The sequence below is a fragment of the Melanotaenia boesemani genome, chromosome 14 (assembly GCF_017639745.1).
Source record: "Melanotaenia boesemani isolate fMelBoe1 chromosome 14, fMelBoe1.pri, whole genome shotgun sequence".
NCBI classification, from domain to species: Eukaryota; Metazoa; Chordata; class Actinopteri; order Atheriniformes; family Melanotaeniidae; genus Melanotaenia; species Melanotaenia boesemani.
Window position 1 is genome coordinate 10,790,359 of NC_055695.1, and position 27,397 is coordinate 10,817,755.

Genomic DNA, 27,397 nt, shown 5'->3' on the forward strand with positions numbered 1-27,397 from the left:
CGTATGTTCTAAATTGTTCAGATCAGGTTAAACATAAAACTGAGAAAATTAACATAATTGTGAAAGGAGTGGAGAAATTTGTGGGACTGAGTTAGGAATAACAGGAGCAAGTAAAACACAAATTTGAGGCAGCCGGCAAACAGGATGGCCTAGGTGGACTGGCTGTATGATTGTGCTGCAGTGGAATGCCAGAAGTCTGATAGCAAAGGGTTTAGAGTTTAAGGCCTACATTGATGAGCTGAAGGATAAACCTGACATTGTCTGTATTCAAGAAACATGGCTGAAACCAACACTGGACTTTGTTGTCCAGGGGTTTGATAATGTCCGCTGGGATAGGGAGCAGGGCAGTGGAGGGGGGTGTATTATTTTTGTGAGGCGAGGCATGCTGTATAGACTTTTGGGAAAAGGGATGGAATTAGAATGTATAGCAATTGAAGTGTGGATGGGAGATGGGTCGTTCAAAGTGGTGAATTTTTATAATCCATGTAAAAGACTGTCAATGGAATTTTTGGGTGAGGTTACACCGTAGTTGGAGAGCAAGGTGTTGTGATGTGGTGATTTCAATGCTCATAGTAATGTTTAGGGTAACATGACTGATGTGAATGGGCTGGTTATTGAGGAAATGATGGAAGTACAGAATCTTCTGTGTCTTAATAGTGGTGTGGGGACCACACTGAACACCAGAAAAAGGACTGAAACAGCAATTGATCTCACATTACTATTGGATTCGCTGGCGGGATTATGCATGTGGGAGGTGATTAAAGGGACGACTTTAGGTAGTGACCACTATCCTATACTGACTCAGGTTGGGTTGAGGGTGGGTGTAGATGACATTAAGGGGCTGCCTAGGTGGTCCTTTGTCAGGGTTGACTGGGGCAAATTTCGTGGTGTCTGTAATCAGGAGTTGAGGAATATTGACCTCTCTGATGATGTGGATAAGGTGATGTCATGTAGTGCTAGAGGCAGTCCATAAAATTTTTTCTTTTTTTTTTTTTTTTTTAGTTTGTTTGCATTGTTAATTGAGATGTTTTGTGTGCTTTGGGTGGGGACATGTGGCAGGATTTTGTCGTGTGGTCAAAGGCACTATTCAACTATATGTGATAAGGGTGAACATGCTGAACCCCACACTGAAAGTCCAGCATCGACTGATGCTGTTATATCATCAGTGACTCCACACACACCAAGGACACAAAAAGGAAAAAAACAACACAGTTCTTCTGCAGACAGTAACGGCGTGTGCTTGTGGACCACTGGGAAAAACTAAGCTATGTTGCCTGGGAGGTAGTGTCAGGAAGGATTGAAAGACTGTCAAAATCGCTGGCTGTCATCGAGGCTGTATTTGGATGGACTGTGAAGGGACCATTCCTATGTCAAGCATGAGTGAAGCTTCATGCATGAACATAGCAATTTATGAAACGATCCAAGTCCCAGATCAACTACAAGCCTTTTGGGAAATAGAATCCCAGGGTATCACTCATAACCCAGAGCAGAAGGCTGAAGACGTTGAGGCTCAACAACATTTCGACAAGTCACAGAAAAGCAGAGGGGGTCGCTTTGAGGAGACATTGCCATGGCAACCAGATGCGCCTAAACTCCCAGACAAGAGGGTTGCTCAAGAAAGATTTGAGAATCTCAAAAGAAAGCTCAAGAGTGATGTGTCCTTGTTTAGGAGATACAATGACGTGGTACAGGACTACCTGCAACAAGGAATATGTGAAGGAGCACCTCAGTCCAAGCAGTCTGATGGAGTTTATGAATGCAATATTGAGTATTACCTGCCTCACCACTCACTAATCAGAGAAGACCAGGTGACAAACCAAGTTAAGAGTTGTTTTCGATGCTTCTTCACATGAGGATGGTTTTCCCTTTCTTAACGACTGTCTCCTCACAGGGCCAGATCTTAACTCAGATCTTCTGACCGTCTTAATAAAGTTCCGGCTGCATCCAGTTGCATTCTTGGCTGATATAACTAAAGCTTTCCTACAGATATCAGTTGCAGAAGAGGACAGAGATGTTCTTAGATCTTTTTGGCTCATAGGACCACCTGAAGCTGAAGACACAGAACAATGCACCCTCAGAATGACTCGTGTGGTATTTGGGTGTCATCAAACCCATTCCTGCTAGCAGCAGCCAACAGAAACCACATAGAGAAATACAAGGGAAGCTACCCAAGAGAATGAGATGGCTGAGAAACATAAAGCAACATAATAATGTGCATACGTCTCTTAAACAGTTAAAACAAGACAAAGATTGTCCCGTCATTTATCTGCAAACGACCTCAGCTGAGTCCCCACAATTGCAATTCCTAATTATTTGGTTGTCCTATGAAAATGCTCTTAAGTTTTCCTGCTGATCCAAAGAGTGTGATAAGAATTATTCCTCCAATTTATGCTTCTCTTAAAAAAAATGTAAGGTCTCTAAAACTGTCTAAGATTCTACTATAAAATATGTCAAAAAGTATTTTTCTTTATACAGAAGATGTACAAAAATACTTTTATAATCATATTCTTCTAAAATGTAGAAAATCAGCCAAGATGCAGGTGCTTCTTTATGCTCTATAACCTAAATCTGCTTCATGAGTGTTTCCAAAGAAAATCATTCTGGTCTGCACAAACCTGCTTTGGCTCACTTTGATAGGAAAATTTCCCAGAATGTTCTAAAAAGTTAACAAGTTAAACAAAATACTGAAATACATTATTGGTAAATTTAAAAGTCAGACTGTACCTGCTCTTGTTGGACACCTTCTTGGCACGTCAGAAGCTGTGAATGAATGAGAAGATATTGTTTGGGTTAGGAGTGGCAGCATCTCTGCATCAAATTGCCAAACACAATCAAAGCTCCAAAACCTGAAAATTGTTCATGATTGTTTTTACCATTAGATCAATGTAAATTCTAGGCAAGAACATGGATGACACGTCAAAAAATAGTCTGGTTTTGAAAGTGAAAGTTTCTTTTTTACAAGACAGTTATTCATGTTTACTCTTCTTTTACTGATCAGTCATAAAGATAAATGTGGGAATGTTAGAGTTAAAAGCTGCTTTAAAAACAAATTATTAAATATTATTATTATTATTATTATTATTATATATGAACGTCTGATTATTTGGCTAGATGTGTGTGACCCAGATTTGAAATGTTTGAAAATTTCAAATTTATGGAGATTTTTACAGCAACACTGTTTTCCCTAAAAACCAAATCACACATTACACAGTGTTTTAATCTCTGACTATAAACCTCAACTGCTACTTTCTGAGCTCCTTTTTCAATTAGATACATAAATTGAAAATAATCTCTAGACATTGTGAGAATAGAGGGGTTTCTGGACAAATACTAAGATAAGTGAGATATTAATAGTTGAAAATTAGATAAATCGACACTTTAATATTAATTATTTTATTGTAGGAGCAGTTAAAGTGTCTGCTAAGATAAATGTCCCAAACAGGATGTGTTTTACCTTCATTTCATGAAAGAGTAAACACTTCCTTACTCTGGATAATAAATAATTCAGCTAAAAGAAACACACTTTCACATTAATCAAAGTGTTGGAATTAACAAAGAATGAAGAAATTTCCATAGAGGTTTACTGAAAAATCATTTAAACATTTTTTCATTATTGATTGTTGCTGCAGATGGAAATAATTTGTGGTCAGCAATGCTCTTTATTAACCACACAGTAAACTCATGGATCTTTGTACTGATTACACATACTTATCAAAATGCATGAAAATCATTAAAAGTAACAAACAAGAGTAAACCACATTACAGCAGGTCTGAAAGATGTAAACTTCCTTCACATTCATAACACAGTTCAGTTTTCAGATTCTTTATTAAAGCTGTACATCGCTTAATAAGACAGAAATCTAATCAGCTTTTATCACAGAAAACAATTGTTAAAAAATCTCTAGAAATTACATTTTCAGAATTATTATTCCAGGAGAGTTTTGAAAAATGATTTGAGCATATTCTGATTCAAAATTTCAAAGGGAAAATTAACATTTTAATGCCAGTTTATTGATCTCAGCTCATTCAAATAGCTTTTAAAAGAAGCAGCAGTAATGAAGTTCTTACTGAGGCCACAACAGTTTTTTACTTTTGAATATTTATAGTCACAGGAGCCGGCTGCATGTGGACAACAGTGGGGGGTTTCTTCAAATGTTTCAACTCCCGATGCATCTGACACCAGGAGCACCACACACAGACACAGGAGGTGGCGATATCTTTACAGAGAGAGCCCTGTGGAGAAACATCTCATTCCTCAGTTATTTCTTTTTCCACTTCTCTTAAGAAATTAAACAGACCTGAAAAGTTTTTATTGGAAAATGCAATTAAATGAATACATCAAATTTGCAAATGATTTACCTTTAGATGATATTTGTGTCGAATGGCAACCCTCAGAGACAGGCCAGCAGGGGACACAAACAAAGGTATCCCAAAGGCTGCCATCACTGAGGGACTACATATGTCACACACTGGAAGACAACGATTCTCTCCAAACATTCCTGAAACAGTGCAGGCAAGACAAGGGCAGCACCAGAAACCGTAGCAGCCTGAAAAACAAGCAGTTTTAGGCTTTATATGAGTGAGAATAAGAACTAGAAATTACTAAATTAATGCTTGTTTATTTTGAGTAAAAATTGAAAGTCAAGAATGAGACTGTTCCTGTTTTAGTGTGCTGTGGTTTGTTTTATTTATTGGTTTTATTTGTTTGCTTATTGTTTTTAAACTGTTTTAAAAACAATGAACAATTATTTAATGCCATCCATCCATCCATTTTCTACTGCTTATCCGGAGTCGGGTCGCGGGGGCAGCTGCCTAAGCAGGGAAGCCCAGACTTCCCTCTCTCCGGCCACATTCACCAGCTCATCCTGAGGGATCCCGAGGCGTTCCCAGGCCAACCGAGAGATGTAGTCCGTCCAGCGCGTCCTAGGTCTTCCCCGGGGCCTCTTTCTGGTGGGACGTGCCCGGAACACCTCACCAGGGAGGCGTCCAGGAGGCATCCTAACCAGATGCCCGAGCCACCTCATCTGGCTCCTCTCGATGTAGAGGAGCAGCGGCTCTACTCTGAGCCCCTCCCTGATCACCGAGCTTCTCTCCCTATCTCTAAGGGAGAGCCCGGCCACCCTGCGGAGAAAACTCATTTCGGCCGCTTGTACTCGCGATCTTGTTCTTTCGGTCACTACCCACAGCTCATGACCATAGGTGAGGAAAGGAACATAGATCAACCGGTAAATCGAGAGCTTTGCCTTTTGGCTCAGCTCCCTCTTCACCACGACAGACCGATGCAGAATCCGCATCACTGCAGATGCCGTACCGATCTGCCTGTTGATCTCCTGCTCCATCCTTCTCTCACTCGTGAACAAGACTACAAGATACGTGAACTCCTCCACTTGGGGCAGGACCCTATTGCAGACCCAGAGAGAACACTCCTGACGGACCCTCCTCTCCAGCACCCCTGAATAGACCTTACCGGGAAGGCTGAGGGGTGTGATCCCCCTGTAGTTGGAGCACACCCTCCGATCGATCTTTTGGAAGAGGGGGACCACCACCCCAGTCTGCCAGTCCAGGGGAACTGTCCCCGATGTCTACGCGATGCTGCAGAGGCGTGTCAGCCAAGACAGCCCTACAGCATCCAGAGCCTTAAGGAACTCTGGGCGGATCTCATCCACCCCGGGGCCTTGCCACCGTGGAGCTTTTTAACCACCTCAGCGACCTCAGCCCCAGAGATAGGAGAGCCAGCACCAGCTACCCCAGACTCTTCTTCCTCATCGGAAGACATGTTGGTGGGATTGAGAAGGTCTTCAAAGTATTCCTTCCACCGCCTCACAATGTCCCGAGTCGAGGTCAGCAGCCCCCCCATCCCCACTGTACATAGTGTTGATGGAGCATTACTTTCCCCTCCTGAGCCGCCAGATGGTGGACCAGAATCTCCTCAAAGCCGTCTGGAAGTCATTCTCCATGGCTCCTCCAAACTCCTCCCATGCCCAAGTTTTTGCCTTAGCAACCGCCGAAGCTGCGCTCCGCTTAGCCCGCCGATACCCATCAGCTGCCTCTGAGTCCCACAGGCCAAAAAGGCCCGATAGGACTCCTTCTTCAGCTTGACGGCATCCCTTACTGCCGGTGTCCATCAACGAGTTCGGGGGTTACCGCCAAGACAGGCACCAACGACCTTATGGCCACAGCTGCAGCCGAGGATCAGACCGCCAGGGTCCCCGCCTCTGGCAGTCGCCCAGCTCACACTGCACCCGACCCCTATGGCCCCTCCTGCAGGTAGTGAGCCCGCGGGAGGAGAGGCCCATGTCGCCCTTTGGGGCTGAGCCCGACCGGGCCCCATGGGCAAAGGCCCAGCCACCAGGCGCTCGCCTCTGTGCCCCACCTCCAGGCCTGGCTCCAGAGGGGGGCCCCGGAAACCCACGTCCGGGCAAGTGAAACCTTGGTCCTTACTTTCTCATCATCATAGGGGTGATTTGAGCCGCACTTCGTCTGGTCCCTCCCCTAGACACCTGTTTGCCATGGGTGACCCTACCAGGGGCATGAGCCCCCGACAACATAGACACTAGGATCGTCAGGACGCACAAACTCCTCCACCACGATAAGGTGGAGCAATTATTTAATGAATTTATTTATATTATTTGTTTCCCTGTTGATTCTTGTATTTTTATGTGTTGCTTGTCCATTTACACATGTACAGCACTTTCTTTCAACTGTGGTTGTTTTAAAGTGCTTTATAAATTAAGTTGAGTTAAGAATTCATACAGGAACTCATGTCTGCACAGCAGTCACAGAGGCCAGTGTTCCAGTCTGTCAAGGATTGTGCTGCCATTACCCACTGAACTTTTGTCACACACTTAGATTAAACTACCTGTTAAAACACAGAAATTATTACACCGCAAGCAAACATATTGTTCTGAAACACATATTCATTAATAGTCTATTTAAGCTGGTAACCTTAATTAGCATTAAAGGAAAAATCTTTTAGCTCTTTTATTTAGCTTCAGTTAGAAATGCCATAAAGACTTTTTATTTAAACACTTCCCTAAACAGCCAGATTATTTGTTTGTAGCGTTAAGCAAAAACACTGCAGCTATGAATATGTAAGGGGAAAAAACACACTCAATTTTATTTAAGTGTTTAATCCTGTTTCTAGGTCTGAAATTAAAGGACAGTTGTAAAATAAGCCATTAATCACATGGTGTTGCAATTGCAATGTTAGTATTTTAGCAGTGAGGAGGTTTAAGGTTTTAAATGGATCTGACATGGAGGTGTGTTAGCGTGTGCAAATATATACAGAAGTATGCTGAATGGGAATTTAATTGTGGTAAAATAAAAAGAGGAGAAGACATATGTTAACTCAGATCTCAATGGTGGGAACCAGTTTTTAAAAAGAGACAGTTTTATCTAGTAATTTTAAATGTGTAACATGTCATTGTTTTTATCGTAAAATATTAATATCTTATATCTTAACAATTCCTTGCAGCTTCAGTTAATAAAAATTTAAACCTCAAGTTTTCAACAAAGAAACTAGAAAGTCTTACCTGATGGAAACTGGGATCCTTGTGGTCACCTCAGAGAGTTGTGCAACAGATGTATGACTGTGTGTGGCTTATCATGAATTTATCAGGAACTTGTTGCAGAACTTGAATTCTTGTACAAAGATAGGCTAAAACAACAATTCTCATTAAGAACAAGTAACTTCAGTTTACAGGACTGACAAACCTGTTAGACTCTAAGGATCAAAGAATGTCGTCAAAGGATGTTAGGTGTCTACAAAGAGACACCTAACATCCTAACATCACAGTCCTAATGTGGTCAGAGTATAGGTTCATCTGAATCAAATATGATTCTTCAGAAGTCTGAGATCACTGAAAACACAACATAATGCTAATGTGCTTCTTGATTAAAATGCTCTTTGTTGAAATAAAAACAATACATATAGCTTTCCATAACTTTATTATTACATCCTCCAGCTTTCAAATATGATTCCTATTAAAAACATGACAACACTGTCGTTCTATGTACATTCAAATATACCTTGCATTTTGAAACAGTTTTACAAATGTTGAGTGTCATCTTCATTTTAGTCTATATTGTCTAGACTCTAGACTTTTTATTGTGATAAAAACAGCTGCCACTGCCCGCACACAAACCACAGTGCAATCACAGTAACAGTCATCTAATAGCTCTTTACAGAGCAAGAAAACAAAACTTTTCTTGTTATTTCAAATTCATCTTTAATCTCTGATTTCCTCATGTTGTCCAAAGTGCAGATTAAATCATGTAAAATCAACAACTAGTAAGTTGGAGCAGTTTTGTACACTAAGCTAAAACACAGTTCCCGCAAGTATTGAAAACCAGGTCATGGTAGTGCTTCTTGCAGTAATGTAAGCGAGGCGTTCCTCACATTTAAATCTTTAAACAAAGAAAATTTGCTTTATCATGCAGATGGGCAGTATCTGAAGAGTTGAACTTACTCAGCTCATGAACATCTGAACAATATATCATTTGCATATGTAATGTGTCATGTCAGTGTACAAAACACAACCAGTATCGTGATGTAAACTGGAAATATAATATGTCATAAAAGTTGAATAACAATATATCAAGAACTTTGAAGTTATTCCTTCATGGGTGTTATCTTAAATTAAAGCTTTGAACAAGATTATGTTTAAAGAAGATTCAAACTGGCTGAAGAGGAATTCAGCCAAATTAGTTCAACTTTGTATTGAAAAACTACATTTCAGTGTCACTCCTAATACTTCTGGAAAATAGACCAGATATTCTCAGGAGAGGGATTTCCTGCTATCAATAAGTTAACGTTGCCAATTTTCTGTCACTCAACAATTTTTGTCCTGATTGTCCTGAATTGTTGGAAATGTAAAGGTGTATAATCAGTCAAGGAGGGGTTTTAGCCCTAAATGTAAGTGTTCCCAAGTAGTCAATACATCATGTTTTATTAAGTATTAAGTAATTAGACAACCAGAAGTAACAACTTGGGCATAAAGAGAATTTCAGTATAAATTAGTTCTGTTTGAATTATGTTTTAAAAACAAAACAAAAGGCAAATTGTTATGGTCGATGGGTTTTGTAGCACTTTCAGTTTGTGTTTGGTTTATGGTGGCATTATTTAGATTAGGTTGGGTATCTTGACATCTGTGACATCTTGTTTTGGTTGTTTTGATTGTATTGCCAAGTTTTAATTTCGTCTTTTGTTTTCTAGTATCTTGTTTTAGTTTTGTTTTTGTCATGTAGTTGTTCTTTGTCGGGCAGCGTGACTCAGTGGGTAGAGTGGTTGTCTTGTATCCTGAGGGTTGCCTGTATGATCCTCGGCCTGTCGAGCTCATTTCGAGGTGTCCCTGAGCAAGACACTGACTTGAGCATGGCAGCTTCTGCCATCAGTGTGTGAATGTGTGTGCGAATGGGTGAATGTGATGTATAATCTGAAGTGCTTTGGGTACCATTCCAGGTACAGTAAAGCGCTGTATTAATACAGACCATTTACCATTTGTCTTATGGTTTTTCTTCCTTGTGCATTGATGTATTATTTGCTTAAATGATCTCCTGGTAGTTTGGATTCATCTTTTTGTAATCCCTACTTAGGTTTTGTTTTAAAGCCTTCTCCCAGTCAGTTTGGTCATATGTCCACCTCCATCTTATGGATGATGGCATTAAGAAAAAAAAAGCTGCATAGCAACATTCAATACAGCAAAATACAGCAACACAGCCATATCTTTCAATAACCTTTCTATGGCATTTTTTGCCCCTAGAATTGCGCAAAACCTAAATATCGCAATAATAAAACAGTAATGGAAACACGTACATTTCGAAAAACCTCTCAAATGTCACTAAAGTTTTTACGCTCTCATGAGGTGCTTTTCATATAGATATAGATATCGATATAGAAGTATATCGCAGAAGTGTAATGGAAACACTTTTTTCCCACTTACTCTTCCCTGGAAGTGACATAGGGGGGTCACATGACTAGTTTATTTCAAGTAAAGGTGTGAGCAGGTATGAGCAGGTGGAGACGGAAACCTTTTTTCCAAATAATTAAAGAAAAAAATATATAACTACCATCCTTAATAGCAAACAACAGCGAAAAGAGTTTTACAAAGAATTTGAAATCCCCTTCCTCCTCAAAGTGGAGTCTCACTGGACGAGATTTTACGAGAATACCAGCTAAAACGCAATACACCATTCAATGGAAACACCTGCAAGTCACATTACAAATATTGGAAATGCAGTTAACGAAATAAAAATGAATGTCAACAGCCAGAATGCAAATTGTGTCACTGACACATTCAACTTAATAGATGTACATATTGGTGAATTATATTATGTTTATAGTGATTGTTGACTGATTGGTTTGTGTTAATAAAACATTGGCATCAGTTACAATAAGAGCGATATTCAGAACTGGTATATAGTATGATTTATCTGTGTAAGTTAAACATCAGTCACAGTGGTATTTTTTATTGGTATTTAACCTTTTCAGATTTGGAATTTTATTTCTTTAATTTTCATGTACATACATGAATATATCCGTTAATTATCATACCATACTACCATCAAGTATGGTAATTTAAGAAATTGAAAAATATTAGAAATAGAAAGAAATACATTGTTTTAAATTGGGGACCCATTGAATTTTCCTGGGACCCACTCAAATCTCCACCTGTGTGTCCCAGGTACTTACTACATTGAAAACCTGTGGACAGAAAATATTGTTTGGAAAGAAATACTCTTGAGTTCTATTAGAAACGTTTACTAAAATTTCCACTGATGTTGCTCACGTTGATTCTTTTTTATTTACATTTTCCAGTGTTTCTTATGTTGTATAGTAGATTTTATATAGGGTGCATATTTTAATTGTTTATTATTCTTATATATTGTGAGTTTTTGCATTGATCAAATGTCCATATGTGGAAACTTTGGAATAAAGTTTTGTTGCATGGAAGTTAATTGTAGCCTCCTTTGTTTTCATTGTGCCAAAAAATTTTTGGTGAGGGGAAAATCCAAAGTAGTGATCTCACTGTCAAAGCATGGCCATATGAAGCAAATCTTTTGGAATGATAACAATGAAAACACGAACCAAATAAAATTATGACCAATATATTGGTGAAAATTCCCACCAATAGAGTACTATATATTGGTGGGGTGTGTAAATTTGCATTATTCTAATCCTAATTGTTACGGCCCCTGCTTGTTGCAGGAAGCTGTGGCCGTTTATGCGCTGATTAGGGACTGCCGAGCGCTGCCCGGCTAAGGCCAGCGACTGTGCCCCCGCCCCGTTTTGACTGGCATCCCTCTGGACCAGTCAGGCTGCAGCCCGAAGGAAAGCTGAGGCTGAAAAGGCTGCAGCCGAGGCAGGTCTGGAGGGGGAGAAACCAGAATGGCTCCGGCCTCTCTCCCCCTCATGTTGTGCACCGGGTGTGTGTGTGTTGCGACTACCTCCTTTTCCACAATGGGTGCCTTAAGTGTTTAGTTAAGTTAAGTTTACTTTGTGTTTGTGTTAGAGCAGGGCTAGGGTAGTGTTTTATTGTGTTGTGACGACGGTCACTTTAGTTTATGGGCCTGTTGCTTTTGTTTGGTTTTAGTTTCCTCACCGAGTTGCGGTTGTGTCTGTGTGTGCATTCGGTGAGTGTTTGGTATAGGTTTTGGTTTGTTTCTTTCTGCAGGTCCGCTAACCCCAGCTCATCATTATTTGTTTAACAGGTTGTCCATCACTTTCACGGGAATTGTAAATAAATGTGCTTTTATTTTGAAGTACCACCTGTCCACGCCGTTTCTTTGTTACGCCCTTCCATACCCCTGAGTCGGGTCGTAACACTAATCTTAACTTCAAATTGTTATCAGTCATTATTCTCTTGATAAAAATGAGTTACCACTGATTAAATCCCCCCCAAAAAAAGAACATGCCAGGAATGGCTCCTCAAGATCCGGCACCCTTCAATGACCCATAAATCCCATCTCTAACAGTTGGGTAAAAGTCCTAGTCTCACCTGCTGCACTGCAGTCTGTGTCATTTAGGTTTGTTAGTCTATAATTACATGACCATAATAAAACTAAATACGCAAAATCTAACTCTTGACCAGTAGGAGGTGCTAGAAACAAATTAAATAAGGGTAATAAAAATGAGAACAGGACAACTGTGTAGTAGTAAAGTTAAATTCTTACTCGTATGCTTGTGAAAACAAATCTCACTTATCTCTGCCATCTGTATAATAATAAGCAATACAACATACAAGCATTGGTTGAATCATATTTACTTCGTAATATCCAGACAAAAGAGATATGATGCTACAGTTGTGAACAACTTAGAAACAAGCAAGAAATCCAGTGTTTAAAATGCAAAATATTTAGTGATCCCAAATTTTAAAAGCAAAATTTAAAGCACTTCATCATTAAAGAAGTCAGATGGATTTAAATTTAGGTTATTATAAATGACTATGTCTTTATTAAATGTAGTATAGTAGAAGCAGAAACTGTCAGAATATAGAAATATTAAAGTATGATAGAAGCATGCACAGACACAGTGCTGGTACCACTGTGGTCAGTTATTACTGGCTCCAGGTTGTACTGTCACAGGGGAACGAGTTTGTGTTGTGGAGCCATTTTCACGGTGTGTACGCTCACGGCCCATCTGGCACCAGACACAGAAGTTGCAGAAACAGGTTAGCATGATGTCCCGTCCCATAGTACCCTATGGAAAAACAAAATTAATATTCATATTATTTCGTTATTGTAATTACTTATATTTCAGTGAAATTATACACACACATACAAACGTATGTATATATATATATGTATATATATATATATATATATATATATATATTGTGGGGCGGCATGGCTCAGTGGGTAGAGTGGTTGTTCTGTAACCCAAAGGGTTGCTGGTTTGAACCCGGACCGGAGAGCTCATGCCAAGGTGCCCTTGAGCAAGACACTAAACCCTTAATTTCTCCTGATGGGTCGTGGTTGAACTATCTTGCATGGCAACTTCCGCCATCAGTGTGTGAATGTGTGTGTGAATGGAACGTACATGTAAAGTACGTTTTACCTTGATTCCATATTTTCTTCTCATAGCAGTCCTGAGAGACAAGGCAACAGGGGGCACAAAAACTGGTATCCCAAATAGTGAGAGTCCTGCTGGGCCAAGTATGTCAAGCAGTGGGAGCAAGGGGTGCTCGCCATATTCCTTTGCGATTGGGGCGGCATATAAAGGCAAGCAGCAGAAAGCACAAAGACCTGACAAAACAAGCACAATGTTTTGTAATTCTGACAAATGACATAATCTAATGCAGCACAAAGTAGAAGAAGCAAAGAAGTAAAAAGTACTTCTTATATGTATGTATAATAAATAAATAAATAAATAAATAATAGTTGATTTCATAAATGTGAATCTGGTTTAGAGCCTTACATGGACGTGGTTCCTTGAGGCAGTCAAAAAGACCTGAGCTCCACTCTGATGAAGACTGTTGAGCCATAATCTGCAGAGGGTGAATTAATTATTTTATGGACCATAAATTAGTTTTAATAAAATCCTAGTTTCTTAACAATTTAAATATTTACCGTATATTGTGACTTTAAAATGCACATAAATGTCTTTCTCTCCACTAAAATATAATATATACTGGGGATTGTTTTTTTGGTTTAGTGTAGTAGCTTTCAGTAGTCGTAGTCTCTGCATCTTCATTTACTGTAACTTACGTTTGTCTTATAAAGAAATGTGTGCTGTTTAAAATTTGGATTTTAGAAATACTACATCACAGTTAAAATACTTAGGAAGATTTTATGCATTTTTAAATCTACCATTTCTACTGACTCTCTCTTTTCTTTATTTTGAAATGTTTTAATGCTAAGACCCCAGTCATAAATAATAATCTGTAATAGATATAATTCTTACTTGGTCTTATAAAAACATTTATCTTAACTGTCAGTTCAAAGGCTAGATGAAAATTCAACTACCCTTTAAAAAACAATAACAATGATTTGTGTTAAAAAAAAAAGTCTATTTTTTTCTTCTTATTCAGTTGCTTTTATAACATATATTTTGAATATATTTAGTATGTAACTGTCAATGTGATCAGTCTTACCTGATTCAGACAGAAGTTCTGTTGGCATCCGTACAACTGCTAAAATGAATAGCTTACACCAAAACATGGTATTTAAACCCCCTCTTAACAATCCCATTCCGGCTTTGCAGCATTTTTGTATGTGTGTCTTGGCAGTAATCAGCTGCAAAGAAGACAAATAAAAAGTACTTCTTGAGAAAAATATTTTCATGTTTTGTGACATATTGTGGGTTGGAAATGGACCAATGCATTCTCTGCTGGAGGGGCCTATTATCTGTACTAGTCAAATTATTCTCATTTCAGCCTTCGCGACTTCATATGTTTTTAAAATAGGTGACAATATCCAGGAAAACTATATATATTAACTGTAACTAGCTATTGCACCTCCTATTACTGATACTACTGCTGCTTTGGCCCCTGTTATTGCTTCGGTTTGGAGACCATGATTTCAAATATGCTTATGTTGAGGTTGCAAGATCAAGATTAAAAAATAAAGAAGAAACATTGTTAAAATTTTTTAATTCCAACAGTCTTTTTCCTTTTTTTCATTTTCTGCTGGTTTTGGTTTTTGTTTTCTGTTCTGGTACAACATGGAAAAGCAGTTTTTATGTATTTGAATATTCTTTATTTGTGGAACTCCACAAAGCAAGTTCCCATCTTACATATAAAACATTAATTGCTTTATTTTCCTTAGTTAGGAAATTATGTTTTATGACTTGAGTTACACAGTAACTCTGTAATTAAAAACTTGACTAATTTGGATTTGTTTTAATTGGATCACAATGAATAGACTTGAATTAATTATGTCTGTAAAGTGCTTTGAGATGACGTCATTGTGAATTGGTGCTATGCAAATTGAATTGATATTAAGTGGCAATTCCTGTTTCTGCAGATTGTTATGGTCGATGGGTTTTGTAGCACTTTCAGTTTGTGTTTGGTTTATGGTGGCATTATTTAGATTAGGTTGGGTATCTTGACATCTGTGACATCTTGTTTTGGTTGTTTTGATTGTATTGCCAAGTTTTAATTTCGTCTTTTGTTTTCTAGTATCTTGTTTTAGTTTTGTTTTTGTCATGTAGTTGTTCTTTGTCGGGCAGCGTGACTCAGTGGGTAGAGTGGTTGTCTTGTAGCCTGAGGGTTGCCGGTAGGATCCTCGGCCTGTCGAGCTCATTTCGAGGTGTCCCTGAGCAAGACACTGACTTGAGCATGGCAGCTTCTGCCATCAGTGTGTGAATGTGTGTGCGAATGGGTGAATGTGATGTATAATCTGAAGTGCTTTGGGTACCATTCCAGGTACAGTAAAGCGCTGTATTAATACAGACCATTTACCATTTGTCTTATGGTTTTTCTTCCTTGTGCATTGATGTATTATTTGCTTAAAGGATCTCCTGGTAGTTTGGATTTATCTTTTTGTAATCCCTACTTAGGTTTTGTTTTAAAGCCTTCTCCCAGTCAGTTTGGTCATATGTCCCACTCCATCTCATGGATGATGGCATTAAGAAGAAGAAAAAAAAAAACTGCGTAACAGCAACACAGCCATATCTTTCAATAACCTTTCTATGGCATTTTTTTTTTTCGAAAGGGGCACTCATGAAAATGGACTGCGCGTATGGTAAACACAGAGCGGTGTTCGTGATAGGCGAGTAAATTAGTACCCACGAGTGAAAATACACATGACGAGAAGGCATTTCTGCACTGTAAAGGAATAACACAGTATTTACAAGCACTGATATTAAGTGGCAATGCCTGTGTTTGTCTTAAAAGCAATCACAGTTCATTAATTTAAAAACCCTCCTCTAAAATACTCCCCAGGAGCTTGATTTAAGAAGACTTCTATTCATTTTTTCTTTTATTAATTCATTTAGTTGTGTCCAGATTGCACAAGTGGATTAAGATCTGAAGGACCAATGCTATGCCTAAGTCTACTCTAGTAAGTTCTAACTTTTTGTTCACTCCATGTGAATCAGTCGTCCTGCTTGGTGTGGAACCTTTTGGGATATTTATATGGCCCTTGTTGGTTCAGGATATCCCAAAGACATGCTACATGTCTCCACTGTCTGTATCTTTTGTAGAAATGTTTTTATGGGGTTAAAACTGAGACAGAAGTCTGTGTCAGTTTTTTTTTTTCTTTCTCTCTTATTTATTAGTGAGCTTCTAAACAAAGATAATCAATATAGGGATAATGAGGTGATTATGGTCTGTCTTAAGTGTCCTCTTGAGTTAATATCCTGCCAGCAACAGTTTTCTTCATTCACCATTTAGGACCTCATTTTTCTTTACATTCTTTACATTGACATTTGGTTATTTAGCACACACATTAATCAGTATATAGCACAGAATCAGCCGATTTGACCAGTTGTCATAAGGAACCACTTTGGAAAAGCTACATTTATTGTGTCCCACGTTTATAGCTTGTATAGAAAATAAAATAAAAAAAAATAAAATAATAGTTTCTGGAAGACAGAAGGTAAAATATGTAGAAATTAAGAGCAGAAAGTGGTGGTGCTTTGATTTAGCAAAAATGTTGCAAACTTGTGAAGGAACAGTGCACTTTCAATATATTTATTAGCCCTGGTCCAAGGACCCCGACAACCTGTATGTAATGAAAGTGTGTAGGCAGGGTGTACAGTGTGGCCATTGAAGATGTTTACTGATATGTATTCCTCATACAAAATGAGCCAAGGCCAATGAGTTTATTGTTGAAAAATTATGATTCAGTTTGTTTGCACAATATAACAAAATGTTCTTCAAACAAGGAAACATGTTAATTACTAATACTGCCATCCACTGGTGATCTTTTGTAGTGCCTTTTTGGGTGACGTAGTCAAGCAGCAGCTGGACTTTTAGTAGAAACTTTTCATTTGAGTGAAGACAACTGAGCAGCAGTTACATATCATTGTGGAAAAAGTCAAAGTTTATCACTCAAACATATATTTTCAAATATATGTTAGCACATATTAATAAGCAGCACTGTAACAATGTAATACCTTAGTGGTTATAACCTTTATCCAAAGAAGAAAATGTCACTTGTTGAAATATCACAGTTTAAGGCAGAAACAACACTGAAATTTGTGAAACTTTGTAAAGGCTTTCTTTAATTATTGTTCTTTTGGTGTCCATTAGTGTTACTGCATATTAGTTAAAATTATATTTTCTTCATGTAAATGAAAAGGACCTAGCAACTGGTTTCCTCTTAGCCAGCTGTTTAGGCACCACTGTTTCCAATAGCCTCCTCACTAAGTTCAGACGTCCTGTCCTGATCATAGCCTTGGATAACTCTGTAACCTCTTCTGTATGAGTTCTATAAAGAGACCTAAGCTCAGATTTCACTATCTCCTGAGGGTACTTCTGCTCTGCCTTGTGCACCCATAGCTCCAGCTGAGTGATAACAGGGCTGGAATCAGGACCTCCCTGCATAAACAGAGCCAGGAAGGCCTGTAGGAGGCAGTGCAGGGCTGTTGTGTCTGTGCTCCCTGGTCTCTCCAAGTCCATGGCCCGCTTGAAGCAATCTGCAGCATTCTGCTCCTCGCCTTTCATTAGGAGGCAGCGTCCTCTGAGCACATGGATATCTGGCAAGGTGTCACTGAGCTCAAAGTTTAGGGCATGGGAGAGACTTACTAGAGCACAGTTTATTGCAGGCTCATCCACCAGAATGCTCTCTTGGAGTGCATCTACACCCATGTAGTAATATACCTGAAAGGTAACAAGATTATGTGAAAAGTCTTGCAGTAGAAAAGACAGCATTTAACCATGTCTTGTGTTGTTCGTGATTTACCTGAGCCATCTCTAGATGAGTCCGCAGACATGGGCGCACTGCAAGCACCTTGTCCAAGTCATTTCTAGCCTCAGTTAGCTTCTGACGGTCTGGAAGTCCACCCTGTCTTTGCTTTGCCTTCTCCAGGTCCTTGACATATAGGATCATATTGATCTAAAGAAAACAAAGCACATTGGTTCTGTGCATATCATATTTTACTAAAAAAAAAAAAAAAAAAAAAAAAAAATTACTACTACTACAATATTGAATTTCCCTTTGGGATTAATAAAGTATTTTTCATTTCATTTCATTTCATTTCATTTCATATCAACTGTAAATGTAAGCATCTTATGATTTAGTGATGCTATTTTCTACGTAGGAACTTAAGTATTCCCTGCATAATTGATATCACTTTAAAAATAACAAGTTGTCCAAACAAGTCGGGTGAAAATTTTATTAACCACTTTGAATTGATGTTATGCTAACATGTCATTGGGTTGATGTGTCTCAGATGCAGTACCTTGGCACGGGTACAGTAAGCCTGCCAGTTGAGCTCAGGATCTGGCAGAACATTCAGGGCCATGTTGCAGATCCCTGTAGCCATCTCATATTTGCCCATGAGAAAGAAGACCTTGGCCAGAAGGTTCAGGATGAATGCATTATCACTGGCCACATTTATGGCCTGAAAACAGAGAAATATAAAATGTGGCAACTACTGCACATTTCCACTGTAAAGAAAAATAACTCACCTGTGGGATGCATACTAAATTAAATGTTACTTGTCATTTAATAAATTGGAAAAGCTGATGTATTTTTTTATTATATTCTGTTGGTAGACTAGAAACTGTCATTTTAGTGTAATTATTTTTCATTTTAGCTTCATCATTGACACTAACAAAATTATATATTAATAGATCAGCAAATCACAACATAAATCACCTCAGACCACTTCATATAGAGACTATCTAACAAGGTATGTGACCAGTATCTCATCCGGAGGCTATCCACAAATCACAAGGCTAATAAAGGTAATAAAGTGTGCTGAATTGGGTTAAATTTCATCAGAAAGATTTGTACATAATAAATTGAATTATGATTCAGTTTATTGTACTTATCTCTTTAAAAGTCCTGAGATTACATATGTTGTGGATTAATGCTGTAACTTACTGTTCCATAGCAGGACAGAGGATCAGAGGCTGAAAAGCCACAGTCGTGTACGGACATGGGCACAGAAGAAAACTCTTCTTTCCTTTCCAGCATAATTCCAACATAACACCAGGCTAGAGCTATCAGGAGAGATAAAATCAGTTTTGTTTCCAGTTTCTACCTGCAGGACACTTTGTCCATGTTTACTTCTCAACTGAAAACAGATCCTTCCAATACCTTTGATTAAAAACAACTGTTAAACAAAGTGTATCTACACAAATCCATGGTTGAATGAAATTAATATTAGTGAATATTTGTCTATGTATTTCAACAATTTCAACACGTTTTAAACATTTTAAAACCTGAGGTTCCCTAATCAAGGGACTAAGAACAGATGGTGCCAATCTGTGCCAAAATACCAACTTTGGAGTCCTCACCTGAACTGTCTGTGCTAAAACTTCTCTAATTTAGCTCTGCTTCACTTTATGAGAAAAACCCTTTGCAGAGATAATGTTTGCATGTCACTCTATGATTTGATCGAGAAATAGAGCTTCATCATTCCAAATGGATATTTATAATTACCCTGAAAGTGTTTTTCTTTTTGTTTGTTTTTTTTTTTTTTTTTTGGCTGAACCTGAAACTTTTATAATTTATTCTTCTCCAGTAACATTTATATTGATATTTACATGTCTTAATACATCTCACAAATGTTCCCTTTACTATGACTCCAAAAGTATTCAAATAGAAATTGTGGTTGCAGAGATATATTTATTTCATTAGGGGTTTGTAAGTTTTGAGCAGAGGTGTAAAAGATAGACACATGGCTCAAAGGTTTAAATAAAAACTTCACTTTTAAGCTATTTTATCCAACCTTTGCTTGGATTCAGTCTTTTCTGCTAGCTGTTCGTTAGCTTTACACTAAGCTTCAGTTGTTAAAAGCATTCGCCTACTGTTTTTATTTGTTTAACCTTCCACCACATATAATTTATATACCTGCCAGTTTTCCCAACTCTGGTATATGTTGTTGTTCTCTCCTTGTACTACTTATCTTACTTTCTACCTCCCCGTTGGTCATTGTTATGGATTTCCTGCAACTGCAGCACCTTTTGCTTTATTTATAAATTTACTTAATAAAAAAAAGGAGAAAAAAAAATACATAGCACAGTGTCTTTATATTGTTGTATTGCCTCCTTAACATTAATTAGGTTAATGAAAGATTTTAATCTTCATAAGCCAGGAATTAAAGCTTGCTGTAAACAAAAAGTAAGCTATTCTTGCTAATATTTTGAAATAATTGGTCAGTTACGTAAACTTGGAAATGCTTACTTATTTAAAGCAGCACATTTGTACCAAATCGTTGCATATCTCTGTGTTCACATACATAAACACAATATATTTACCTTTGTGCTGTATTTTCTCAGATTGAAGTGTTTCTTTGAGTAGCTTGAGTCCCTTATTGTAGTGTGAAAGTCTGAAGTACTCAGATTCCTCTTTAGTCTTTACTATATGGTCCAGTCTGAAGGGAGAGAAGATTTTAAATTTTTTCACATTGTGGAGAAATTTCATCAGATATGTTCAATGTTAGCTCTGTACCGTAAATAAATGACGGCCATTTTGAAATACCAGCTTAGTTTTTCCTCTGTTGGTATCTGAAATATAACAACAGCATTAGTTGACTGCTATTCCACCAAATCCACTTTTCAACTGTTTAGGATGCAATATCTTTTTTCTTACCAGATGACCCCCATAACACAGAGCTCTGTTGTAAAATGTCAGTGCCGACATCAGCCTCTCCCTCAGGTCATCCTCGCTGTCCAGTTCTACATCATATGGATAAACGTAAGCCTGCTCTGCCAGGCAGCGAGCAGCCAACAGTCTGGTCTCCTCTTGAGAGGCCTCCCCTGCATCTATGCCCATGAGATGGGACACTTTGTCCACACACTCCCCTGCATCCAGTTCTCTCCCCAGCTTATCATACACATAGCCCAGGTTGGCCCAAGCATTAAGGTTCCCAGGGTCTTCTTTACAAATGCTCCTACAAGGCCAGACATCAGAATGCAAGGGTTAGAAGAAAATCTCTCGTGTCTTAAACATGTCTAACAAGGTAATACTTTATGAGGTGTTTCATCTAAACCAAAATGCACCATATTCATCTTAAAACATTTCTAGCCACAGTAGTTGTTTAGCATCACATATTGTTTTATAAACTGTTTAAAATATAGAAGTTGAAAGCACTAAAAGTTCATTTCCTCATTCTCTTAGGAAATCGTCCTTTCCTCGAATGAATCACTTCCTGGTTATCGCAACATTTTTTTGGTTTTTCTTGAGATCACAGTGAGTAAGGTTAGCTCAAAGTGAGTAGCTGGCACCTAATTTAACTCTTAATTGTTTCGATTGGTCAGAATTTGTAAGAGTAAGTTGTGCATATGTTATTTTGTTGGCTTACTGGCAGTGACTTTCCTGAAGTTTAATAAATACTTCTATGTTTTATCACACCTTTTAAACTAATTAAACCATTATGAGATAAATTATTGTTATTAAAGAAAACCCCTAGAATTTCAAGATAATGATATATGTTTTATAATCTGGGTTTCAAAGGATGCTATTTTCAATCATGGCTGCTCTCAGCTTAAATACATAAAGGAAGACATTTCTGTTTCTATTCTCCTTCAAAGCTTAGCAGTGTTGGCTAGCTAGCTAAACAGCATTGTAAACATAACTTGCTAAAACATTAGCATATAAGTATTTCCATTGCACATATATATATACATTTTAATATGAAGTCCAAAACACCCCAGTTTTAGCTTAATTACTGAGTGACTAACATGAGTGTAATAAACTGCTTTCTTATTATCACTGACAGGAAAAACCAGGAAGTAACTAACAGGAATCTGGCAGCAAAGAGGAAGCAGACGATGGCTGTTTAAGATAAAAGAAAACTAGAATTGTCATACTGAGCATTGTGTATTTGCGTGCAGACAAAACTTCCGTAATGTTAGAACAAAATCTACCAATTTATATGTACAACTGAACACAATTAATGTTTCACTAATGCAAAATTACCCTTGATGAAAATTAAAATTAAGCTGGCTGAGCAGTGTTCTGTCTTTGTGGTAGCAACATAAAACAAATATGCATTTGGCTATCATGTTATTTTTCATGTGGATAGTGTGTTATTCATGACACAATTATCTATTATATATCATTCATGATGTAATTTTGTATGTTTATGTTTATTTGTGTGATTATAAAGCATTGTTCTTCTAATTTAGACACAGAATTGAATTATTTTGAAGCTTAAAAAACATGCTGTATGTCCTCTACACGTTATAGTTATGTGGTGTTTCCATTCTACAGTAGGTTGTTTAAAACTACTAATTAACACCTAATGTCAGGGTGTAACAAACAACAGCTCTCTGTATTTCAGCTTAATGAATATTATGTGAAACAGAAAAAAATCAAGGGATCACCTGAATATTTCCTCTGCTTTGTCCAGTTGTTCAAGATGAAAAGCCAACAGACCCAGAAAATTTCTGACAGCATATTGTAGATATCCGACTTCAGCTTCTAATTCAGCTTTCAGGCTCTCTTGTTTTAGGTATGTGTCCCGGTGCCGCAACTTTACCGGTCCAGTAGGCTCACAGTTAAGATGTAGGTCTAGGTGGAAGTGACCAGGGATGTAGTCCATGTCCTCCATGAGAGACTCTATGTCCTCTGTGCTGTCTTTTTCCATGACTTACTTCTGTACCTTAGAAGACCTTGGAAAGATCTTGTTTTATGTATTTTTTGCCCAAGACTAAACACTTCAAACTCACTGGTCTTATCTTAAGTAAGTTCTCCAGTTGCAGGCAGGTTGAACAGGTTTGGGAGTGACTTGGGGGAAACACCCTGATAATGTAAGATGTATGACTAAGAAGGCATTTGCCATTAATACTTTTACATTTTTTTTTTGTTTCAGCAAAACTGATTAATTTCACAAAAATGGCAGTGTTGTCCAAGCCCATCTCCATATACACTTCTTTTATTCTCTATTTTATTCCAAATCCTTCCAGTTTCTGCTCATTGTTGCCAGATTTGTATATTTCCCCTGTCTTCCTCATTTTATATGCAACTGTTTTGATTTATTTTTGTGTTTTGTTTGATAGCCTGCACGCAAAGAGTTGAAAGTTTAGCTTTATTAAATTAATTAACGCCTCCTATTCCTCACTGGCCTGCCTCCTACAAGCCTGCATTTATATCCTCGGTGAGTTTTTAGCCTCCTCCACGCCTTTGTTCACTGTAGCTATCTGAAGAATGTGACCCTGCAGGCTCAGTGTGACTAAGGAAACTAAATCAATGTGCAGTTCTCTGTTTTCTGTGCTGTTTTCTATTAATTCAGCATATTCACAAGATATATAAAAAATACTTAGTTACCAGAAGAAAAATATGCAGCATTGAGGTGAAATCTTGACAGAACACGTGACAACCTTGAGGACACAAGCAAAATACTTGGAATAGTTGAACAGAAGCAAACATTCACTGCTGCTCCTCTTTACACCTCACAATACTTTCTGATAAGCACATGATGAGTACTTTTTTGTTTTTGGTAGGTAGGGGCTCTTTGTAAAAAAATTCAAACTCTTCCACTAGCAATTAACTTGGGGGAAAAACTGTAAATGTATATATAACATATAGGTTAATATATAATATATAGGTTAAATATAATGGTGACCACATTATATTAAAATCTTATATTATGACTCCTTCTGACTTTCCTGAAGGGATTAATGAAATATATATCAAATTTAATTTCGTTTTATGCAACTGGCCACTCACATATAGCACATACTTGCATTTGATTAAGGTTATTAAGCAAATGCAAGCTCATGAAAACCACAAGTAAACTAGTAGCAAGTAGCACATTTCAACTGAACCAACATATTGATCACATGTATTTTTATTTATTTTAACTTGTCCTGTATCGCAGCAAGCAGAATGATGGTCTGATTGCTGTGTTGTGGCAAACAAATTTGCTTTGCAAAGGAGAGCTTTATGGGTAAAAGGCTCCTCACATGTAAACCACAGGTGGCAATAAATACCATTGACTTGTGGGGAGAAATGACAGAAAGCTCCAACAATTTTAGAAATATATATTTTAAAAGTATGCTTTGAATGAAAATAATTAACCGGTACAGCAAGAACTTGGTGGTGAAAACAGTTTAAAGCCATCGACGGGATAAAAAACTAAAGACCACTGGAAGTTTTAAATGAAGACTGAAGGAAAATCTGTTCTTTTATCTGTGTTTCAAATCTCAGTTAGATTAACTTTGGCTAGATATTGGCAATTTAGAAGCTTGCTGTAAGCAAAATATACACAAATGAACACAGCATGTCTGAAAAAGAGGTTTTGGTATATAAACTAGATCACTTGAGCCAAGCCCACACAAATGTAAAGGCAACATGCAAACGCATATACAAATGTCTGAATTAGATTTGAATAGGACTGCTGCCTCTGAAGTACCTGGATGGAAAAATGTGCCATCAGAATGTGTTGCATAATGGGGATATTGCAAATCTGCCTCACTATGTGGGTGTATAAAAAATCTCAAATGTTCTCATCCAGCAACTGTTGCCATGGTGGTCATCATGGAAACCAGGCTGATTGCATGGTAACATAATTGTTGCAGATCCATGCTTGTGTGACTGTTCACCCTTAAAACCAAATAGAGACTTTTAACAGATTTGTCTTACATTTGATCTAATTTAGGAGACAAATTCTTGATTTCACCAGCTAACAAACAAAACAAAGGTTTGGGGGGAGACAGACTGATCACTAATCAGTTCTCTGTTAGCATCAGATACTCCCCTCAAATGTGGAATTAACAACTTGTTGTCACTTCTGGTACCAATCACAGTCAATGTTTACTCTTTTACTCGTTTGTTCAAGAAAATTTTATTTAAAGTTTGTACTTATTCAAACTGAATACACAACTTTATTTATTCAAAAAATAAAAGTCTAAAAGCGTTTTAGGCCAGCACTGTCAGTAATTTTCTACTTTTTGTTTTCTATTTTTAAGATTTATATCACCAAATTATTCAGTGGAATCCTTCATAATGTATATAACATCTGAGTTTTAAAGGAAAGTCATGATATTTGAACCACTGAATTCCCACTGTTTAAGTGTATAAGATCAAATTTTTAAAAGAAAGTTTTAAATATGAATCATTTTCATTTAATCATATTAGGAAGGTGGTTGAATATTTCAGGCTTCCAAGTATTGTGTAGCAACAAAGTCATGAAAGACTGCACCCAGTCTACAAATACAAATGTTTTCCTATTAAAACTGGCAGAAAGAGACATTAGGAATTCCTATATATATATTTGTAATTGTTTTCATGTAATGAAAGATAAAAGCCAGGATAAAATGAAAGTGTCATGACATAAATCAATAATTTTAGATTTTCAGTCCAACAAGCTACCATACAGAATAAGTATTGTTTCCTTGTTCTTTTATTTTTAGGTTAACATGACAAATGAATCAATGTAGATCTAAGTTTGGTTGTTTACTACAGTTTAGGTTTTAAATGTATTTGCTACACTTCTGCTTTAAGGTCATATTTTGAGAAATGGGGTGTATTTGTTGTCAAGAATGGTATTTAGACAGCCGCTGAAGTGTCCATCTTTAGCTTGTAAAATAAGAAAACTACTGAATGTTTTCTGCTGGTTATAGGAACATGTTTCTATGAGTCCTCATATTATAACTAACAATCCCTAGTAACAAAAACGTGAGTATACTTGAGGTAGAATTACAGAAATATGCATTTATTATAGATTTTAGTCATTCTGTATTTATAACTTTGCAACAATTCTGAATTAAATTCTCTTTTGGGTGGATTTTCCACTAAGAAGTATGGATAAATTGTGAAAGCCTACCTGAAAAAGCAGGAATACACAAGCCAATGATAGCAGTGCTCGAAATACTAATGCTGATTTTGGTGTGACTGAAAAACAAGATCACCTGGGGCAAGTGTATGTAAATATAAAGGCAACTTGCATACCTATTAACCACTGTCTGAGCCAGATTTGACTGTGACTGTGACTGTACTCGTCCCATGAAAATCCTTGAAATTTACGTAGTTGCCTTTTAAGAATATGAAATTAAACGGAATAACATAAAAAATACTTTATTATTCCCAAAGAAATTAGAATGTTGTCATCAGGGGATTGTAAATATGGCATCCATTAACACATTGATGGCATAGAAGAGATAATGTATTTCAGTTCTTTTTATGTTTTTTTTTAGTTATCGTTATTACTTATAGTGATATAGTTACTTATAGTTTTGAGTCCTCCCTTAAGGAAAGTGATTTCATTGGCTAAATCCAACCAGGAAATGGCAAAGTGTTGCCATTACATGTGAATTTACTTGGGAGTAAGGTGAACAGCAAAATGTCCATGAAGGTGATAGTTGTGTTTTAAATAGTTTTATTATGTTTCCAACTTTAACTAAGTAGTTTTTATATCTAATTAAGTACTATTGTCTGAAACCCAATGGAAACAGTTTGTCAGTGGTTTTCAAACTTTTTGAGCCATGACCCCCAAAATAAGATGCCTTGGTGATCGCGACCCCCACCCCCATACGACATTGTGTGATGTATCAAATGGGTCATCTTGCAGCCCCCCCCCCCCCTAAATGTAAGGCTGGAAACCTCTCAGAATCGTCAGAAATAAAGAGGATAAAGTGGTTTTTGGTTGTTTACCACTGTGACAAGGTACCTACATGCCCAAAATCTGCTTCTTTCGCAGATAATGTCAAATTCAGATTTTAAATATGACATGGGTACTAATGTTGTATATGAGTTAATGTGTCAAAACATTAAGGTAATAATTTCAAATATTTATCTCTTCATTAATGGATTATTTTGACATCTTTGGTATAAATTCGAAATTTGTTTGATAAATGTCGATTAAATATTTTTCTAAATGATCTGGCGACCCCCTGAAATGATCTCGTGTCCCCCATGGAGGTCCCAACCCCCAGTTTGAAAACCACTGGTTTAGAGGACTCAGATATCGGTATGAACAAATGACCATTTTGGCCATTTCAGCTGTTTGAATAGTTCTCTTGCCTTTGAATCACCTGGATGGATACATTTGCCATCAGAAACTGTTGCATAATATGGATTTTGTAGCTCCACCTGACCGAATTCATGCATACTTGTTTTATATATATATATATATATATATATATATATATATATATATATATATATATATATATATATATATATATATATTATGTAGCATATATTGGGTAGTTTTACCATAAAATGAAGAAGCTATGCTTCACTTTTTAATCAGAAAGAATAAATTCGTTCCTATCCTTTTCCTCTTTTGACTTCTGCCATCGTTATTTTATCCCCCATGACAGGGAGATCCTCCTTTGAT

General features: G+C 37.4%; 3 protein-coding genes and 1 long non-coding RNA gene across 4 annotated transcripts in view; all 4 read right to left on the reverse strand.

Annotated features, from left to right (window-relative positions):
• LOC121653735 (cornifelin-like) overlaps positions 1-25,932 on the reverse strand; it is a 28,639-nt gene extending 2,707 nt beyond the window's left edge. Inside the window, exons 1-2 of the mRNA XM_042007396.1 lie at positions 25,883-25,932; positions 2,725-2,760 (exon numbers count right to left, since the gene is read on the reverse strand). The gene's annotated coding sequence lies outside the window, so the exon portion shown is untranslated. The remainder of the gene's footprint in view (positions 1-2,724; positions 2,761-25,882) is intronic.
• LOC121653738 lies at positions 3,580-7,615 on the reverse strand. Its single transcript, XR_006012847.1, has 3 exons — positions 7,533-7,615; positions 4,360-4,547; positions 3,580-4,233 (listed from the first exon to the last, which is right to left on the reverse strand). It is a non-coding gene; the product is annotated as an uncharacterized LOC121653738 (long non-coding RNA).
• LOC121653736 (cornifelin homolog B-like) lies at positions 12,268-14,215 on the reverse strand. The gene is made up of 4 exons (XM_042007397.1): positions 14,091-14,215; positions 13,415-13,484; positions 13,055-13,242; positions 12,268-12,697 (listed from the first exon to the last, which is right to left on the reverse strand). Exons 2-4 carry the CDS (start codon positions 13,479-13,481, stop codon positions 12,548-12,550), a joined length of 405 nt encoding a protein of 134 aa, XP_041863331.1. The 5' UTR covers positions 13,482-13,484; positions 14,091-14,215; the 3' UTR covers positions 12,268-12,547.
• Positions 16,737-22,778, reverse strand: ttc22 (tetratricopeptide repeat domain 22). Its single transcript, XM_042007395.1, has 8 exons — positions 22,440-22,778; positions 20,704-21,004; positions 20,563-20,618; positions 20,370-20,485; positions 18,991-19,109; positions 18,344-18,505; positions 17,845-17,997; positions 16,737-17,762 (listed from the first exon to the last, which is right to left on the reverse strand). The coding sequence occupies exons 1-8, from the start codon at positions 22,700-22,702 to the stop codon at positions 17,226-17,228; spliced, it is 1,707 nt and encodes a 568-aa protein (XP_041863329.1). The 5' UTR covers positions 22,703-22,778; the 3' UTR covers positions 16,737-17,225.
• Positions 25,933-27,397: the final 1,465 nt, after the last annotated feature.

Bases quoted from the DNA above. Each gene is read 5' to 3' on its own strand.
- ttc22 (XM_042007395.1), bottom strand. From the start codon at position 22,702: ATGGAAAAAGACAGCACAGAGGACATAGAGTCTCTCATGGAGGACATG. The intron at 19,110-20,369 runs GTAAATATATTG...CTCTCCTGATAG, and splicing joins TGAGAAAATACAGCACAAAG to CTCTAGCCTGGTGTTATGTT. The intron at 17,998-18,343 runs GTACTGCATCTG...TGTTTTCTTTAG, and splicing joins CTTACTGTACCCGTGCCAAG to ATCAATATGATCCTATATGT.
- LOC121653736 (XM_042007397.1), bottom strand. From the start codon at position 13,481: ATGGCTCAACAGTCTTCATCAGAGTGGAGCTCAGGTCTTTTTGACTGC. The intron at 13,243-13,414 runs GTAAGGCTCTAA...TTGTTTTGTCAG, and splicing joins CCTCAAGGAACCACGTCCAT to GTCTTTGTGCTTTCTGCTGC. The intron at 12,698-13,054 runs GTAAAACGTACT...GTTTTTCCATAG, and splicing joins GAAGAAAATATGGAATCAAG to GGTACTATGGGACGGGACAT.